An 18,918-nucleotide genomic window follows, 5' to 3' on the forward strand; every position below is an offset into this window, starting at 1 on the left:
CTCAAATAAAATTGCAAGATTCTAGAGTAATCTAGGGTACCAAAATCCAACTTTAACTGTTTTACTTGTATGTGACACAGGGAATAAGTAAGGTCAAAAAGAAGTTTGAGGAATTTCGTCAAACCGTTTGAACTGAACTGTAGAAATTTGTGTCAGGATTCCAAAAATGTAGGAACCTATTTCTTTCTTTTTAGAGATAAAAAGGTGATAGGCGGTATTGTTTCTTAAACATTCGGAAACGCTTGAATTCCTATCGGATAAGGGAAGTAAGATGGAAAAAAGTTAAACCAAATTATTTATTGGTATCGAGGTCCAAAGGATTTAATAAGTAAATAAAGAAAATTAAGTTTTATATTTGACAAAGATGAACATGCACAAAAAAGTGCGAAACCTAGACAGAAAGATAGAGATAGGAAAAAGATAACAGAAAGTTACATACAAGGTAGGTACATACATTGAATTGTCGGGTTCAATTCTCGGCTGCGTCGTGATTTATGCTTTGATTTCGGGGAGCACTTAGTTTCGAAATGGCCTTTGAATAGCTATTAACGACCAGTGGTTGTAAAATGGATTGTTGACTCATTTCTCATTTCTAACCGAAGTATGCGTGTACACTGTACATACATTACAAGCTTTTATTTTTCTACAATTTCCACAAACGCAATAACTCAGTAATTAGAGTAATTAGGTAATTACTAACGGATTCGTCTGACTGTTTGTCCGATAATAATGAAATTAGGCTAAGATGATCTCACACTGAGAAAAAAAAAAAAAAAGTAGGGTACCGGCAACGCTACTAGAAAACATCTTTGCTGAATACAAACAAAGGAATTATCATAGGTACCTATCTCAAAACACCCACATACATGATTGGAGCTTTAATAAGAGTTGAGAGTTTTCCTTTGTAAATTTTCAGGGAGGGTAAGTAGTTGTTTTAGATTAATCTCCTTTTCACAAAACTTCAAATACCTTCTGAAGGGACTACTAGCTCCTTGTTTTGCTAATTGACAGGTACAAAGTCACAAACCATATTTTTGCCTATAAGGAATAAAAGGTGCCAAATGTGACAATGATGACAAAGCTTCTTCTTTGTATGACAAATATGCCTGCTCTACAGTCCAACTACCTTGTTACATTGGGCTTATCCAATCAGAACAACAAATGCCTTAGAAATCTTGAAGCCTTAAAAATGTGGGTGATTGTCTTGGGTATCTACCTACTCATTGTATTGAGAATAATTTGTTTTCCTTTCAGATAATCTGAACCAGTATGGCTGACAAAGGCATAGACAAAACTGAACAGTTGCCGTCTCTAGAACCAAGGTGGTTAGAATCGTCAAATGATGAAGACATTTCTCACAAGTGGATACGGATGCCTGACTGTGATGAATTTGTGGGAGCCAGGTAAACAGGGATACCGGGCTAATGAATTGTTCTGAAATATCCAATGTTTTTAACAGAGAACCACTGTGTGACTTTTTTTTTTATAAATGTTTATTCATTGAGTGCATTCCCACTAAATAAGAGAATTGTGACTCTTTTCTTTCCATTTCCAGTAAAAAAAAAAAAAAAAAAAAAAAAAAAAAAAGCAAATTTCCAGACCCTTTTCTAAGACCGCGGCCCCCTCATCACACGTTTGGACAGTTCTGATCTATGTATGATGGACCAATAGGGTTCTTTTTTTTGCATGTTTAAATAGCTGAGTCACAGTCATTTTTGTTGATAAATGCTGACAATCTCATAACAGAAGTTAATTGACTGATGTTTGCATGTTTAAATAGCTGAGTCACAGTCATTTTTGTTGATAAATGCTGACAATCTCATAACAGAAGTTAATTGACTGATGTAAGCAATCAGGAGCTAACAAACAAGGTGCCTAAGTAAGTGATTCTTTATTGAAATATTTTGGTATTAAAAATGATGGTGAAATGAGGCCTGAATTTCTGATGTGGCTTTGGCATAATACAATACTTAACATAAAAGGAGTTACCTAGGTACTTACTTATAAATTTTAAGCACTTTTGCATTTAGGTACCTACCTAGTTTCTATGTCTCTTTGTGGCCGTGGTTATGAACAAAGCTGAGATGAGCTCGGACGACGTGAGATAGCTGTCCCGGCGGCAATTTTTAAAATTCATTTTATATTTACCAAGCACTTTTGCATTTACCTACCTAGTTTCTATGTCTCTTTGTATCACCATAACTCCTAAGCAATTTCTCCAATTTTGATGAATCTTGACAAACATGTTTACTTAAAACTTACTTAAAGGAAATTTGCTCATTAAATTTAGGGCCTTATTTTTTGAAGCCTAAGGGACCCCTTAGGTACCCTTTTTACTTTTTTGTTCTACAGTTCACTGAACCACTAGTATGGGTGTTTTTTCAGTATCAAAGTCACTCAGTAGTGGCTAGCAGGAAGAATTCCTTTAATTATTACACAATTGGATAAAACTTTATTTACAGATGGTAACAAAATGTATCTACATATAAATACAAAATAAAGTTTGATCAAGGGTGGGGTTAATGCCTATGGCATTCTCTAATTAAAACGCTGCGCTGTTACAGTATTTTTTCTCATCTTTATAGGAAGAAAACAGAGTATGGGAAGAGATCCTACAGACTGGCAGTTGCCCTCCAACCTGTTGTAATTTCCCCGTGGCAGTGTTGCGAGAGTCAATGTTCGTGTTCTCGGGACAGAGTGGTGCCAAGATCACCAACATTTTTGTGGGCAATAAGGTGAATAAGGCAATTTGTGTGAATTTTTTGTTTTTCCACTTAAACTTCAGAGATCCTGTAAAATTAATTGATTATTTTAGATCATCATAATATTCATGAGTTTAATAAATTTAGTACACTAGTACAGAAGCGACTGTGCCACACGTGTACTTGAAAACATCTTTGCTGAATACAAACAAAGGAACTCTCATAGGTACCTATCTCAAAACACCCACATACTTACATGATTGGAGCTTGAGAGTTGAGAGTTTTCCTTTGTAAATTTTCAGGGAGGGTAAGTAGGTGTTTTAGATTAATCTCCATTACACAAAACTTCAAATACCTTCTAAAAGGACTACTACCTACCTTCTTGTTTTGCTAATTGACGGGTACAAAGTCACAAACCATGTTTTTTGCCTATAAGGAATAAAAGGTGCCAAATGTGACAGTGATGACAAATCTTCTTCTTTGTATGACTAGATTAATCTCCATTACACAAAAATTCAAATACCTTCTGAGAGGACTACTAGCTCCTTGTTTTGCTAATTGACAGGTACAAAGTCACAAACCATGTTTTTTGCCTATAAGGAATAAAAGGTGCCAAATGTGACAGTGATGACAAATCTTCTTCTTTGTATGACAAATCTGCCTGCTCTACAGTCCAACTACCTTGTTACATTGGACTGATCCAATTAGAACAACAAATGCCTTAGAAATCTTGAAGCCATAAAAATGTGGGTAATTAATTGTCTTGGGTATCTACCTATTCATTGTATTGAGAATAATTTGTTTTCCTTTCAGATAATCTGAACCAGTATGGCTGACAAAGGCATAGACAAAACTGAACAGTTGCCGATCCAACTACCTTCTTACATTGGGCTTATCCAATTAGAACAACAAATGCCTTAGAAATCTTGAAGCCATAAAAATGTGGGTAATTAATTGTCTTGGGTATCTACCTATTCATTGTGGCTGGCGAAAGGACTATTGCACCCCACTCTTCCTACATGCCTAAACCAACTAGGCGCGCAAACTTCGAAAATTATGATTTTGTTCTTACTTTTAGAAATATTTTCTTCCCCAGTTTTCCAAATATCCAAAGTGCACCCTACACGATGACCTAGGCAAGCTACTCAAATCAGAAGAGTTCTGTGACGTCGAATTCAAAGTGGGAAAAGCAGAGACGCGCTTCCTAGCGCACATCTGTATTGTGGGCGCAAGGTCTAAAGTCCTCCGCGCTAAAATATCGGAAGCCGTGAGCGCTCGCGATAAACACTTGGATGAGGTAAGAGACTGAGTAGAAATTGGGCTTCGGATCAGGTGGTTGGTGGTTCGAGTCCAAGTCAAGTCGTGAAATTTTTCGAGGTGTTTTATGCGAGGAACGACCCTCGGGTTCAATTCTCGGCTGCGTCGTGATTCATGCTTTGATTTCGGGGAGCACTTAGTTTAGAAATGGCCTTTGAATAGCTATTAACGACCAGTGGTTGTAAAATGGATTGTTGACTCATTTCTAACCGAAGTATGCGTGTACATTACAAGCTTTTGTTTTTCTACAATTTCCACAAACGCAATAACTCAATAATTAGAGTAATTAGGTAATTACTAACGGATTCGTCTGATTGTCCGATAATAACAATGGATTGTTGACTCATTTCTAACCCAAGTATGCGAGTACATACAAGCTTTTTTTCTACAATTTCCACAAACGCAATAACTCAATAATTAGAGTAATTAGGTAATTACTAACGGATTCGTCTGATTGTCCGATAATAATGAAATTAGGCCAAGATGATCTCACACTGAGAAAAAAAAAATAGGGTGCCGGCAACGGCAGCCCAATCGAGTGACTGGGTTCCGGAACTCAGTATCAGATTGGGACTTCAGTTTTTATAACTTGTGATCAAAGTACAACTTGGTCCCATACAGGAATTGGCTACAGAATCAGTTTCATAAGATTCGCAATCGACAGTGTTAAAACAAAAAGAAACCTTAACGAATCATAATAGGTATTCTCTCCATTTCACAGGGATACCTTTCTAGTAGACGCCCATTCAATTGCTTTTGTATTCCCTTATCCTCACAGTCAGGATAGCAGATACCTTAACCTATTGTTTTCCATTATTAATCTATTGTTAGGGTGCCGGCAACGGCAGCCCAATCGAGTGACTGGGTTCCAGAACTCAGTATCAGATTGGGACTTCAGTTTTTATTACTTGTGATCTAGGTACAACTTCGTCCCATACAGGAATTGGCTACAGAATCAGTTTCATAAGATTCGCAATCGACAGTGTTAAAACAAAAAGAAACCTTAACGAACCATAACGGCAACCCAATCGAGTGACTGGGTTCCGGAACTCAGTATCAGATTGGGACTTCAGATTTTATTACTTGTGATCAAGGTACAACTTCGTCCCATACAGGAATTGGCTACAGAATCAGTTTCATAAGATTTGCAATCGACAGTGTTAAAACAAAAAGAAACCTTAACGAACCATAATAGGTATTCTCTCCATTTCACAGGGATACCTTTCTAGTAGACGCCCATTCAATTACTTTTGTATTCCCTTATCCTCACAGTCAGGATAGCAGATACCTTAACCTATTGTTTTCCATTATTAATCTATTGTTACGCTCAAAGGCCAGACCTCTAGGTCATCTTCAGGCAACAGCATTATCATGTCCAGACGGACGAACAAAATTCCACCTTTTTGTTCATCATTTTCAAGGGGTCATCTTCAGGCAACAGCATTATCATGCCCAGACGGACGAACAAAATTCCACCTTTTTGTTCGTCATTTAATTCTCAAAACCACTCCTTACTATTTCTTTGTGTTTGGATTCCGTGAAACTTTGCTCCTTTGTGTTTGTGAGGAAAGGAATTTTCGAAGTGCCTCCTCCTCACAGTTCATGGTGTAAAAAAAAGCATGTCCCGTGTTATGTTTACGTTCCGTGTCAAAGGCCCATGGAAAGGGAAACAGAAAATAATGATTTGGAATTTAGATGTCACCTTTTTTAGCCATCATCAAAGGCCATAGGAAAGACAGCAGAAAGTGATAGGTACCTACTTAGTAACTTATTTAGATATCACCTTTTTGACTACTTTTTCAACAGTTGGGAATCAGAAAACGAGTCAGGGGAAGAGAGAGGGAGGAAGAGAAAGGGGAAGGAGAAGAGGGAGGAAGAGATTGAAAGGAAATGGAGTAGGTAGGTATTGCTTGAGGCAGTAGGAACCTGGTACCTAAGTACCTACTGAGTGTCAACCTAGGCAAATATTAGTCATCATCAAAGGCCATAGGAAAGGCAGCAGAAAGTGATAGGTAGGTACCTAGTAACTTATTACCTTTTTGACTACTTTTTCAACAGTTGGGAATCAGAAAAAGAGACAAGGGAAGAGAGAGGGAGGAAGAGAAACGGGAAGGAGAGGAGGGAGGAAGAGGTTGAAAGGAAATGGAGTAGGTAGGTATTGCTTGAGGCAGTAGGAACCTGGTACCTAAGTACCTACTGAGTGTCAACCTAGGCAAATATTCACTTGGCATTTCATAAAACCTACTAGCCTAGCTCTGGTTATCAGATGGGAACTTAGAGCACAAAGGTCCAGCTTTGATTCCTGGCAGGGTAAATATTTCCAATATCAATCTTTTGACTTATTGCTGGATAATGGAATGCAGGCATCCAAGGTGATTTCACTCTTGTGAGAACAATCGAGTAACTGTGTTCAAAACTGATTAGGTACATAGCAACAAGTGGCAGTCTTACATTGACAAAGTATTTGTTTGTGATACCCATTTTTTTTTTTTTTTCCAAGGTGGCTAGAATCATCAAATGATGAAGACATTTCTCACAAATGGATACGGATGCCTGACTGTGATGAATTTGTGGGAGCCAGGTAAACAGGGATACCTACCGGGCTAATGAATTGTTCTGAAATATCCAATGTTTTTAATAGAGAACCACTGTGTGACTTTTTTTACATAAATGTTTATTTATTGAGTGCATTCCCACTAAATAAGAGAATTGTGACTCTTTTCTTTCCATTTCCAGTAAAAAAAAAAAAAAAAAAAAAAAAAAAAAAAAGGAAAAAAAAAAAAAAAATCCCCTTTTTTTTTGGGAAATAAAAAAAAAAAAAAAAAAAAAAAAAATATAGGACAAGAAAAGTAAAAATGCCCATTTATTATAGGTAACTATGTAACTAATGACATTTGTTTTGTTTCTAGGAGGAGCAAACACACTCTTGTTGCATACAAGGACTCAATTCTGGTCTTTGGGGGAGACAATGGAAATAAAATGCTGAATGATCTGCTGAGATTTGATGTAAAGGAGAAATCGTGGACCACTGCTTTCTGTAATGGTGCCCCTCCGGCACCCAGATATCACCATTCTGCTGTGGTATGTACTAGTTCTTTTTTATGTTTGATAGACAGAACTGTAACTGCAAAGGTCTTATTGTCCTGAAATTGAAGCAAAAAGAAAGACACTACATGAGTTATACAATGAAACCAGACCAAATCACTAAACAGCCCAAAAGACGTGTTTTGTCCTTATTTGGACTCATCAGTTGGACATAGCTGGGGATTGAACTCGAGACCCTTGGATTAGGAAACAGAGACTTTACAAGCAAGCCACCATGACTTGGTGATGTGATATGGTTTTGTTGTAGTATTTAAACCCGATACTCAAAGAGGTTCTTACACCATTACATCAGTGATTTGGTCAGGTTTCGTTGTATAACTCATGTAGTGATTTAAAGGATAAATGTTTGAAAAAAAAAAAAAAAAAAATATATTATTTATAATCCCTTTTGATTTTTTTTATCTTTGATAGACAGAACTGTAACTGCAAAGGTCTTATTGTCCTGAAATTGAAGCAAAAAGAAAGACAGGCTAGGAGAAAGCCAGCTGTTCTGAGAACAAACATTATCTGTTCAGGATTAAATCCGCCCCGGGTGGGAATCAAACCCGTGGCCTAGCGCTCACAAGGCAGATGTGCTACCAACCAAGCTAACTAGACTGGCTGTATCAGTTCTTTGAAATAAGTTTATTTTTTCCCCCTACTGTTTTCTATCCAAAACTTATTTCCCTTTCTTTCAGGTACTTTTTTTAGGTAAATTAAATTACTAACATTATGTACCTACCTAACATGATGTTAGTATCTACCTACCTACCTACCTAAAAACTTAATAAAATTTTGAAGAATTTTGATAGAGGGAACTGTATCAACGGAAATTTTAATTCCAAAATCGAGAGGAGGATAGGATAGGAGAAAGATTGCTGTTCCAAGAATAAACCTTATATGCTTGTGTAGGATAAAGTTTTTATTTTCAATATCAGTTAAAATGAAGTTGTATAGATAGGTAACATATTTATAATCTCTCTTGATTTCAACAGTTCTTATGAGAATTCCTCACAATTTGAACCATTGCGTTTCAGGTGTACAACGATTCCATGTTCATTTTCGGCGGCTACACGGGGGACATTCACTCCAACTCCAACCTGGCCAACAAGAACGACCTGCATGAATACAAGATAACCTCCGGCCAGTGGACAGAGTGGAAGTTCAAGGGCCGCATGCCTGTAGCTAGGTCGGCCCACGGTGCGGCTGTGTATGATAACAAGTTGTGGATATTTGCCGGATATGATGGCAATGCGCGGCTTAATGACATGTGGACTATATCCCTCCTACCTGTTAGTAATACATATTCGTTTTTACTTTTTGTTGTAGCAGTTCTAGCCAATTGATGATACAATCATAAAGCAAAAAAGAAAATCAATTTTCCATCAGCCTTGTACTGCAATCCCGAGCTATGTATTGTGAGGCCTTGTTATCTTTTTTTCAAATTTTACTCTTGATTATTTTTGTGTTTTTTCTTGTAAGTTGTGCTACTTTATGCAACCTCAAATGGTTGCATAAAGTGGCTTAGGGGAGATTCTTATTAAAAAATACATTCTTTCAGGTTCCAGGTGTTTTTTTTTTTTTTTTTTTGGAATTGGGGTGGAACACTAGTTTTTACTTTTTGTTGTAGCAGTTCTAGCCAATTGATGATACGATCATAAAGCAAAAAAGAAAATCGATTTTTCATCAGCCGTATAGGTACTGCAATCCCTAGCTATGTATGTTTATTTGGATTGTACTGATCCACTGTCAACCATTGTACTGTGAGGCCTTGTTATCTTTTTTTCAAATTTTACTCTTGATTATTTTTGTGTTTTTTCTTGTAAGTTGTGCTACTCTATGCAACCTCAAATGGTTGCATAAAGTATGGCTTAGGGGAGATTCTTATTAAAAAAATACCTTCTTTCAGGTTCCAGGATTTTTTTTTTTGGCATATGTGGAACACTGGAACAACTTCTCAATAAGTACGTCTATTGAACATGCTAACTCACATTTTTCTCTGGGATTTTGACCATATCCTCAATCGTCTTCACGAGACTGAATGCAACTGCTAAGATATTAATGAAGAATTTCTTTAATTAAAACGCTGCGCTGTTACAGTATTTGTTCTCATCTTTATAGGAAGAAAACAGAGTATGGGAAGAGATCCTACAGACTGGCAGCTGTCCTCCAACCTGTTGTAATTTCCCCGTGGCAGTGTTGCGAGAGTCAATGTTCGTGTTCTCGGGACAGAGTGGTGCCAAGATCACCAACAGTCAAGTCATAATTTATCTAGGTGTAATAATCGGGGAACGATATTTCTGACAAGCATTTAAGTATGTTTAACACAATTAAAAATTCTTAATTTATTTAAAAAAATCTCCTGTCCATATTTTTTTAAACCTTCATAGTGTTAACCTTCCATTTTATTGGCATTTAAAGGCCCATTCCTACTTGTTGTTGGGAAAAAAAATCTTGTCGTACGTAGAGGGAACAGTCTCATTTACATTACATAGCCTACAAGGACATTTTGTGTCGTTCGAAAAAAAAAAAAGAAAAGAAAATCGCGTCTTGTGTAGGACATTCGGGAAAAAATCGGAAGAAACTCACGACAAGTGGGAATGCTTCTGTGAAAAGAAAATCGTGTCTTGTGTAGGACATTCGGGAAAAAATCGGAAGAAACTCACGACAAGTGGGAATGCTTCTGTTGCCAAAAATTACATTATGCTTACCTGGTCTATAGCAAAAGTCATACTTTTTCCTTTGTGTTTATCCTCAGTTATTCGGTACAATGCGGGTACCTCCTAACTGTATGCCTCCAGTGGTGGTATATCTAGACAGTGCCGTACCTGAAGCATTCCAACTGGTACTCAACTATATCTATACGGACTGTGTAGACCCGTATAAATCAGTGAACTAATATAGCCATTGTATACCTTTGCGTTTATCCTCAGTTATTCGGTACAATGCGGGTACCTCCTAACTGTATGCCTCCAGTGGTGGTATATCTAGACAGTGCAGTACCTGAAGCATTCCAACTGGTACTCAACTATATCTACACGGACTGTGTAGACCCGTATAAATCAGTGAAGGATCCGAGGGGTACCAAAATGATGCTGACAATGCTGGATGTGTATCGACTCGCTATACAGGTGAGCATTTGTTTGTTTGTTTCTTTACTTTTTTTTTCAAAGTCGTGAAGGGTTTAACGTTTACATATAGGTATATATTAAAAAAAAAGTGAGTTGTGACCTTTTCCACTTTATTTTCAGTTCCGTATGCCCCGACTCGAGTGTCTTTGTGACGAGTACCTCCGTGCTATTATCAATCTGAACAACGTCCTATCCGCCCTGTCACACGCTGATGAACTACCCAGTATACACGCCCATTGTCTGCGCTATGTTATCAAGGAGAACAACCTGGCCACCATAGTGGATAGTCCTCAGTTCGAGACCCTGGACCGGAAACTTATTGTGAACATCGTGCGCGCCCACTTGGACCCGAGCTCAGGTGAGGCCCTGTGTGGAAGGTATGCGGTTTGATTCCCGGTGAATGTAGAAAAACTCGTCCCCAGTTCAATTGATATATATTAGCTGTATCAACAAGAGGCCACGTGAACGTCTAAAAAAAAAAAAAAACGTTTGATAGAGGGAACTGTAACTGTTGAGTTAGATACACTACCATAACGTCACGTGACGTGATGGTAGTGTATTTCTACTTTTATCGTCCCTAAAGCGAATTAAGGAGGAAGACAGGATAGGAGAAAACCAGCCGTTCCGAGAACAAACACTATCTGTTTAGGATAAAATCCGACCCTGGCGGGAATCGAACTCGTGATCTGGCATCTGACGCTTTCAAGCCGGACGCGCTACCCTCCAAGCTGACTATTCTGCCATTTCTGGCCTTTGATAATAATATTAGTCAAAAATTCCAACATTTGTAACAACAACATAATGTCAACCATATTTTCCAACGTGCCTGCCTCGGTGGCGTAGTGGTCAAGACGCTCGCCTGGTAAACAGGAGCGCGTGGGTTCAATCCTAGCCGAGGCATGGGATTTTATCCTCATTTATTTGAGAATTTGACCACATAAAGACCACAATCATTTCATCTTAATACATAATAACGGAGCTCTAAGGGTTAGGTGGTAGAGAGCGCCTCCGGGGCTAACCTCGCCTAGTTTTAACCTTCCACTCAAGAGTCTATTACTATTTGTTTGTGATTTCAGTCAAGTCCAAAATAACGGTGGATAATCACGGTACCAGTCTAGAGCAGGATCTGAAATCTCTTCTCATGTCTCAAGAGTTATCTGATATAGAACTCACACTAGATGGCGTTACTATACCAGCACACAAGGCAGTACTAGCGGCCAGATGTGCCTACTTTGAAGCCATGTTTCGATCTTTCATGCCAGCCCCTGGGGAGAAAATCAAGGTAAATTACCTTAGTCAAGCCACTCACTATGCTATCCATTTTCAGTGTCGCACATTCGGGCTTTTTTGTCAGGTAGACTTGACAGGTAAGGCTGAAAAGGTTTGCCTGTCAGGTCTACCTGATAGTGAGTGGCTGGCCTTAGTGCCCACCTTTGCGCCGAGCGGTCAAGAGCACTGACTCTAACCGGAGGCTCTGGGTTCGAATCCCTGCCAGGGTGTGTGGTGAAAATTTTCAGGGCGGAAATTTTCCAACCAAACATTTCCGTTCTTGGATAGGCAATCAGGTATTATGGATGTAAAAGAATGTGCCTTGAAGTACATAATATGAAAGCGGTGCTGGGGTACTTTTTTTAATGAACCCCTTGTTTTTATTAATTTTTTAATGATTTTACGGGACTGTATAGTGTATAATTACATTAATTACTTACACAAAAATTGTGCTGCGCCGAGCGGTCAAGAGCACTGACTCTAACCGGAGACTCTGGGTTCGAATCCCTGCCAGGGTATGTGGTGAAAATTTTCAGGGCGGAAATTTTCCAACCAAACATTTCCGTTCTTGGATAGCCAATCAGGTATGGATGTAAAAGAATGTGCCTTGAAGTACATAATATGAAAGCGGTGCTGGGGTACTTTTTTTTTAAATGAACCCCTTGTTTTTATTAATTTTTTAATGATTTTACGGGACTGTATAGTGTATAATTACATTAATTACTTACACAAAAATTGTGAAAAAGCTCTCCTTTACCACAAACAATAATTAACGATTTAATTCCTCTATTTTCAGATTCAAATCGGTGACTCAGTCCCCTCGCTGCAGTCCTTCCACTCTCTCCTCGCCTACATCTATTTCGGGCAGGTTCGTACAATTTACATTGCTACGATCTGGATGCGGTCACGTGGACTGTAGTACCTGTGGAACCTGGCAGTCAGGTAAGGCGTTCTCTACCACCTAACCCGGAACTCTTTTGATTTTGTGGTCGAAGTTCCAAACAGAAGAGGATAAAATTCCATTCCATTACATCTGATCAGGTATACCTGACACCTGATGAGCACACACACTATAATTTACATTGCTACGATCTGGATGCGGTCACGTGGACTGTAGTACCTGTGGAACCTGGCAGTCAGGTAAGACGTTCTCTACCACCTAACCCGGAACTCTTTGATTACGTGGTCGAAGTTCCAAACAGAAGAGGATAAAATTCCATTCCATTACATCTGATCAGGTATACCTGACACCTGATGAGCACACACATATATCAGGTAGAACTGACACCTGATCAGGTTTACCTGATAGTGAGTGGCTGGCCTTAGCTGAGATTTAAACCACTAGATCGACTTGATAAAGTTTATAGTGGTCACTTATCTTTTTATTTATTGCACCGAAAACGTTTTTAACTAAAAATTTCCCCCTCAATTCACGAATTCAATACAACCTTAAGTAAAACCTCTTTACAGTTACTTCAGGGTACAAGACACAAAAGCTCCTACACTGTCCCAAGTCCTACACATATCCACGTTGCGTGTAATAATAATAGACTCTTGAGTGGAAGGTAACCACTAGGCGAGGTTAACGCCGGAGGCGTTTTCTACCACCTAACCCTTAGAGCTCCATTATTGTGTGGTCAAAATCTCAAATAAATGAGGATAAAATTCCATGCCTCGGCTGGGATCGAACCCACGCCCTCCTGTTTACCAGGCGAGCGTCTTGACCACTACGCTACCGCAGCAGGTGAATAGATGTGCAGGTACTTTGTCATGATATTGCTAACAGATGTTTGAAATAATTTACTACTTCACCAGAAATTGATTGCTATTTGTTTAGTTTGACAAACAACTGTTAACAGATGAGGGACAACAGTTGAGCATAAATCTGACAGAGATATGAACAGAATGTATTTCATTTTTACTGCAAGGGCCTTGGAAAAAAAGTCAGACACTTTACAACACACAAATGTTCTAAGTTATAGCAAACATTTTTCCATGGTGTAACCTACCTTGGTGGTGTAGTAGTCAAGACCACTGTGTGGATTCTTTGGTGAATTTCGAGAAAAATCCCAGTTTTTGAGAATTCTCCATGGGTTGAATTAAATTTAAAGATTTTAATAATAATAATAATAGACTCTTTGAAAAACTTCTAAACTGCGAAGAACCTGCAAACAAATTCGATAAAGTAGTGAAGGTGAATATTGATGCTAGCTATGTTTCAATATGTTTCCATCCATTGTTTCCAGGTACCATCAGGTCGTCTATTCCATGCAGCTAGTGTACGAGGTGATTGTATGTATGTGTTTGGAGGTGCTGTAGAGAATAATGCTCGTAGTGGATCCATGCATCGCTTCAAGGTAAATAGACTAAAGCTATTCATCTTGATCTTATTCTTTGTTCATCCCGTTCATCCCGAGGCATGGCCAAACTTGTGGAAAAGGCATGGCCGAACTTGTAGTTATCAAACTAAAAACATAAACGAAACTCAAATATAGCTTAGTTGGTAGTGCGTCTGCCTTGTAAGCGCTAGGCGGCTAGGCCGCGAGTTCGATTCCCGCCCGGGGCGGATTTTATCCTGATGGTATAATGTTCGTTCTCGGAACGGCTGGCTAACTAATGTTGACCAGGGCCGGATTACCCATAAGGCAGAATGGCAGACTGCCACGGGCCCCGCGCTTTGAGGACTTACACTAGATATTATGGGTTTTTTCTATAAAAAAAAAACTCGAAATCCGTAGGTAATAATTGATACAAATGAATTAGGTAGGTATAGAAGTGTTTACTAGTAGGGAGGGGGGTAGGTCCTGGGGGCCCCGCGCCTTTGAAACTGCCCCGGGCCCCGCGGGGGGCTAATCCGGCCTTACAGTTCCTTCTGTCAAACCTTAAAAAAAAAAACTAATGTTGACATCCATGTTAACAGATAAACTAATGTTGACGCAATATGCAGAACGTCAAGGAATATGAGGGGGAATGTGCCGCAGGCCGTTTTTCGGAAAAACTCGATAGGTATTTAATTTGGACATTTTTAAATTTTGACCGGGTGGCAAATTCCATGACTTTTCCAGGTTTTCTTTAAATTTTCACGATTTTCCATGACTTTTTGGCCGATTTTCAGATTCCATGACTTTTCCAGGTTTTCCAGTTTTTCCAGGTCGCGTATAAACCCTGCTATCTGAGCATTTGGGTGCTGGTTTTTCTTGGCTCTTCTCAGGATGGGTGAGATTTGTGTTAGGAGGCGCGTAGCCCGTTGAAGGGAGGGTTTTGCCCTCGACGACTAAAAACCTTGGCAGATCAGAGATACAGTGACGTTAAAACAAGTATTAGTAAGATAGAATACCTATAAGATTTGAAATTAAAAGATTAAAACGAATAGAAATAGGTGCTAAGTTGTTTGATTCTTTACTTTTGTTCAAAATCTGTAACTAACAAAATATTTACAAATAAATAAGGACAGGCCACCTCTGTGGCTGAGATAACTGACTTTCAACTCGGTGGGTTCGAATCCCCGCCGGGCGGAAATTTTCTGACAGCTTTTCTGACCCCTGAGAGGCATGGAAATGAAAGAATGTGTCTTGAAGTAAAATAAAAGCGGTTCCAAGGTAAAGAAGAAGGGAAAAATACATGGAATGTTATGTGAATAAGAACAATTGAATATGTTACCTACATTTTGGATTTAGTAAGAAGAAGAGTGGATCAAACCGTAAACAAAGTTTGAATTTATGCGAGGGATATAAAAGGTGATATTGACAAAACGCTGTCTTGTCTCACGTACATGACTAGATAACACATTAAGGATTAAGTGAATGAGAATGACTCTTTTGGCTAGTTTTTAGGTTTGTACTCATTATTTCTTGTCCTGTCACTGACCTTTTGTCTGATGTACTGTATTTTCGTTTTACATGTTATTATTACCTCTAAGTCTTTCATTTTAATTTTCATTTATTCTTTGATATTTATTAGAGTCTGTATTTTAATTTTTACGTTCTCTATTAATTTTAACCATTGGATAGTATTTTTAACACTACTAAACTTATTTAACCTTTTATGTGTATGAACATAGTGGAAAAAATATACTTTTATCATTAGTATTATTACACTTACTTTGATTTTTTTTGGACCGATTGCAATAATTTCTCATGACTAGTATAGCCTCGCTATAACTGTAATAAAAGAAAGTAAAAAATGATGGAAGGAACTGTAACTATTTAGGTCTGATCGTCCCTAAAGCGAAGAAGGAAGACAGGATAAGAGAAAACCAGCCGTTCCGAGAACGAACACTATCTGTTTAGGATAAAATCCGCCCCTGGCGGGAATCGAACTCGTGATCTGGCGCTTACAAGCCGGACGCGCTACCCTTCAAGCTGACTATTCTGCCATTTCTGGCCTTTGATAATAATATTAGGCAAAAATTCCGACATTTGTACCAACAACATAATGTCAACCATATTTTCCAACGTGCCTGCCTCGGTGGCGTAGTGATCAAGACGCTCGCCTGGTAAACAGGAGCGCGTGGGTTCGATCCTAGCCGAGGCATGGGATTTTATCCTCACCTATTTGAGAATTTGACCACATAAAGACCACAGTCATTTCATCTTAATACATAATAACGGAACTCTAAGGGTTAGGTGGTAGAGAACGCCTCCTGCGTCAACCTCGCCTAGTTTTTACCTTCCACTCAAGAGTCCATTATTACTAAAAATGATTTTGGGTGAGTAAGAACACTTAGCTTTACGTTTATTTTTATTAAATTATAAATGGATCCATTTCGGCTGTTACGCCATCAACCATCATCAGTGTATTATCATTTTCAGTGTTTGAATTGTTTTACCAAGTGTGTGTACCAACAAATAAGTCTATTATGATTTGTCTATAATTTCAGTCAAGTCCAAAATAACGGTGGATAATCACGGTACCAGTCTAGAGCAGGATCTGAAATCTCTTCTCATGTCTCAAGAGTTATGAATTTATAGATCAAATATGTGGAAGATCTGAGGCCCAGCTATAAGGCTCTGTCACAGGCCTTGTCTTACAGCACATCTTTTTTACATACCTAGCTAGGAAGGGGATCAAAAGGTCATGTTGAGTAGATCAAATATGTGGAAGATCTGAGGCTCAGCTATAAGGCTCTGTCACAGGCCTTGTCTTACAGCACATCTTTTTTACATACCTAGCTAGGAAGGGGATCAAAAGGTCATGTTGAGCTTACCAGAGTGTAACCTTTATCAGCAGCTGCATAGAATTCTTTGGCCGAGGCATAATGGTGTTCTGCTCCTGGTAGGTCCTCGGCTAATGCTACACTCCTTACACTGTAGAAGAAACCCATGAGCACCTGTAAAATTAAGGTAAAAAAAGAATTGTTAACACACTAATGACAGTAGGTCATTCAGTTGATTAGGTGGAGTGTTGGAATTAAACTCACTCAACATTGTCAGGAAGGGTGGAATGTCAGGGTGAAGAGGTAGAAATGTGGGTATGGATAGCACAGACAAGAATATGGTTGATGGGTAGTGAGAATATCCCTGCACTAACACAAGGGTTCTTGATTGAAAAAGTGAGTGTGTGTCATCCGAGTGTAACCAATCCTGAGTCTTGGGAGCAACACCTACTCCATCCTGGTGTTCCTTTGACTGGATAGCCAATCCTAAATTCTAGGTTTAATCCTTTTGGGTTCATTATTGATTGGGATATCATCACAAACACACAAGGCTAAAAGGGTGTGATTGTATGGGTAGGTACAATCTAGAAAAGACACTTACCAACTGGACAATGCCCCAAGCACTTATGACGAGCCCACAAAGGGACAGTTTGGGCCCACAGATTTTCATTTTCTTATCACTGAGGCTGTAAAAACCGAAGAAAAAGCAGATAACCACCAGACAGTTATCTCTTATCAGTATCAGGAGATTTGAAAATTTTGCAAATTTGAAAAATCGATAAGGAATACCTCTGTGTTTGTTTATGATTTGCCACAGAGGTATGAGGAAATTCGCAGACGGTGATCTTTTTTTATAACTTTTCAGACCATGACATGTTAACGAAATCAGCTGATTGATAGGAAATTTAAAAAGTGTTCGGAATTTTTTGTGGAATCTTCCAAAATTTTACCCAAAAAATTGTGGAAAGTAATGGAGAAAAGTGGATTTTTCCTCTAGAGAAAACATGTAATTCGTTTATTCCGAAAGCTTTAGAGAACTGTGATCTACTGAGAACGTAGCAATGGTAAGCACACTTTCATTCCAGTGAAATTTCACCAAGCTTAATGAGAGCACTTTCTAATCTTGCTTTGGCTACATGCCTGGGTTGTGTCTATGGGACAGAAGGCAAATCAAACCATGTAAAAAGAGAGAACTTTAAATTAAACTAGAAAGATAGATCAGTTTTGAAAAGAAGCATGGCGATGGAGACAAAGATATCTATTTGGAAAATGTTTCCCTTGTCTCAAACATGACTTTTACTAGAAAAGACACTGATAAAGTGATACCCACTAGCAACTCCTCTTAACCTAATTAGATAGGTGTTGTAGAATGTGGTATACCTAGGTACCCACTACATACTCACTGTGAGTTAAAAGTTGAATGTTCCAAATATACATTATGTAGGTATAGGTACATACTTCAGGCAAAAAACTGTATAGTGTGAACCAATAACAGATTTTGTCTTTCATTTTCATTACAGGGGCCCAACATATCTGCTCTTGAGAAAGAAATACCCGATGTGAAGGCACTCACCTTGAATGTCCTTGTGAGGAATTACCCCTATGTAAGTTGGCATTATCATCGTCCTCTAAAGGCCCAAGATTGTCTGGGTTTTGCAAGCTTATAGGCCCGATTCAAAATTTTCGATTTTTTTTTTTTTCTCAATATGCTTATATGTATTAAATTATTATACTAGTAGGGTGATTGCTTTGGGCTGATAATTGGTTTTGGCTAGAATTTTTACGAGTGGATGCCTTTCGCACTAGGTACCTACTTATCATTTTTGTATTTCAAAAATTCAAATTACCTTTTGTTATTCTCAGGTCGTACGAAACCCAATCATTCACACGCTGAACCGCGACCTCCTCATAGACATTCTGCAAGCCATGGGCAGAGACATCGAGCAAAACAAAGAAATAGAGAAGACCTCAGTGCTAAGTGTCGGGTATAAGACAAGCAAAGATAAGCGACTACACCACAGGGGAGACTATCATGAGTTGAGACTACAGGATAAGTCTATGAACAATTCTGCAGATAGTTCGAGCTGTAGCTCTGCCAGTATGATAGGATCTGGTAGTATGATCAGTAGATAAACTAATGTTAGCTTAGTTGGTAGTGCGTCTGCCTTGTAAGCGCTAGGCGGCTAGGCCGCGAGTTCGATTCCCGCCCGGGGCGGATTTTATCCTGATGGTATAATGTTCGTTCTCGGAACGGCTGGCT

The 18,918-nt window shown here is 38.7% G+C and overlaps 3 protein-coding genes and 1 long non-coding RNA gene across 4 annotated transcripts; 3 read left to right on the top strand and 1 right to left on the bottom strand.

Annotated features, from left to right (window-relative positions):
* Positions 1–793: 793 nt before the first annotated feature.
* Positions 794–16,164, top strand: LOC103509046 (leucine-zipper-like transcriptional regulator 1). The gene is made up of 13 exons (XM_026823429.1): positions 794–921; positions 1,255–1,403; positions 6,929–7,100; positions 8,141–8,395; positions 9,225–9,362; positions 9,862–9,993; positions 10,037–10,234; positions 10,355–10,592; positions 11,311–11,516; positions 12,300–12,406; positions 12,974–13,040; positions 13,750–13,860; positions 16,129–16,164. Exons 2-13 carry the CDS (start codon positions 1,270–1,272, stop codon positions 16,162–16,164), a joined length of 1,794 nt encoding a protein of 597 aa, XP_026679230.1. The 5' UTR covers positions 794–921; positions 1,255–1,269.
* LOC113467387 lies at positions 2,732–3,550 on the top strand. The gene is made up of 2 exons (XR_003391478.1): positions 2,732–3,009; positions 3,516–3,550. It is a non-coding gene; the product is annotated as an uncharacterized LOC113467387 (long non-coding RNA).
* Positions 16,165–16,694: 530 nt separating the features above from the next.
* On the bottom strand, positions 16,695–17,426 carry LOC103509056 (ribonuclease kappa-like). Its single transcript, XM_008473649.3, has 2 exons — positions 17,260–17,426; positions 16,695–16,832 (listed from the first exon to the last, which is right to left on the bottom strand). The coding sequence occupies exons 1-2, from the start codon at positions 17,326–17,328 to the stop codon at positions 16,695–16,697; spliced, it is 207 nt and encodes a 68-aa protein (XP_008471871.1). The 5' UTR covers positions 17,329–17,426.
* A 141-nt stretch (positions 17,427–17,567) lies between these two features.
* On the top strand, positions 17,568–18,918 carry LOC103508894. Its single transcript, XM_008473478.3, has 3 exons — positions 17,568–17,722; positions 18,179–18,262; positions 18,522–18,918. The coding sequence occupies exons 1-3, from the start codon at positions 17,720–17,722 to the stop codon at positions 18,789–18,791; spliced, it is 357 nt and encodes a 118-aa protein (XP_008471700.1). The 5' UTR covers positions 17,568–17,719; the 3' UTR covers positions 18,792–18,918.

The sequence above is a fragment of the Diaphorina citri genome, unplaced genomic scaffold (assembly GCF_000475195.1).
Source record: "Diaphorina citri unplaced genomic scaffold, Diaci psyllid genome assembly version 1.1 scaffold22, whole genome shotgun sequence".
NCBI lineage: Eukaryota > Metazoa > Arthropoda > Insecta > Hemiptera > Psyllidae > Diaphorina > Diaphorina citri.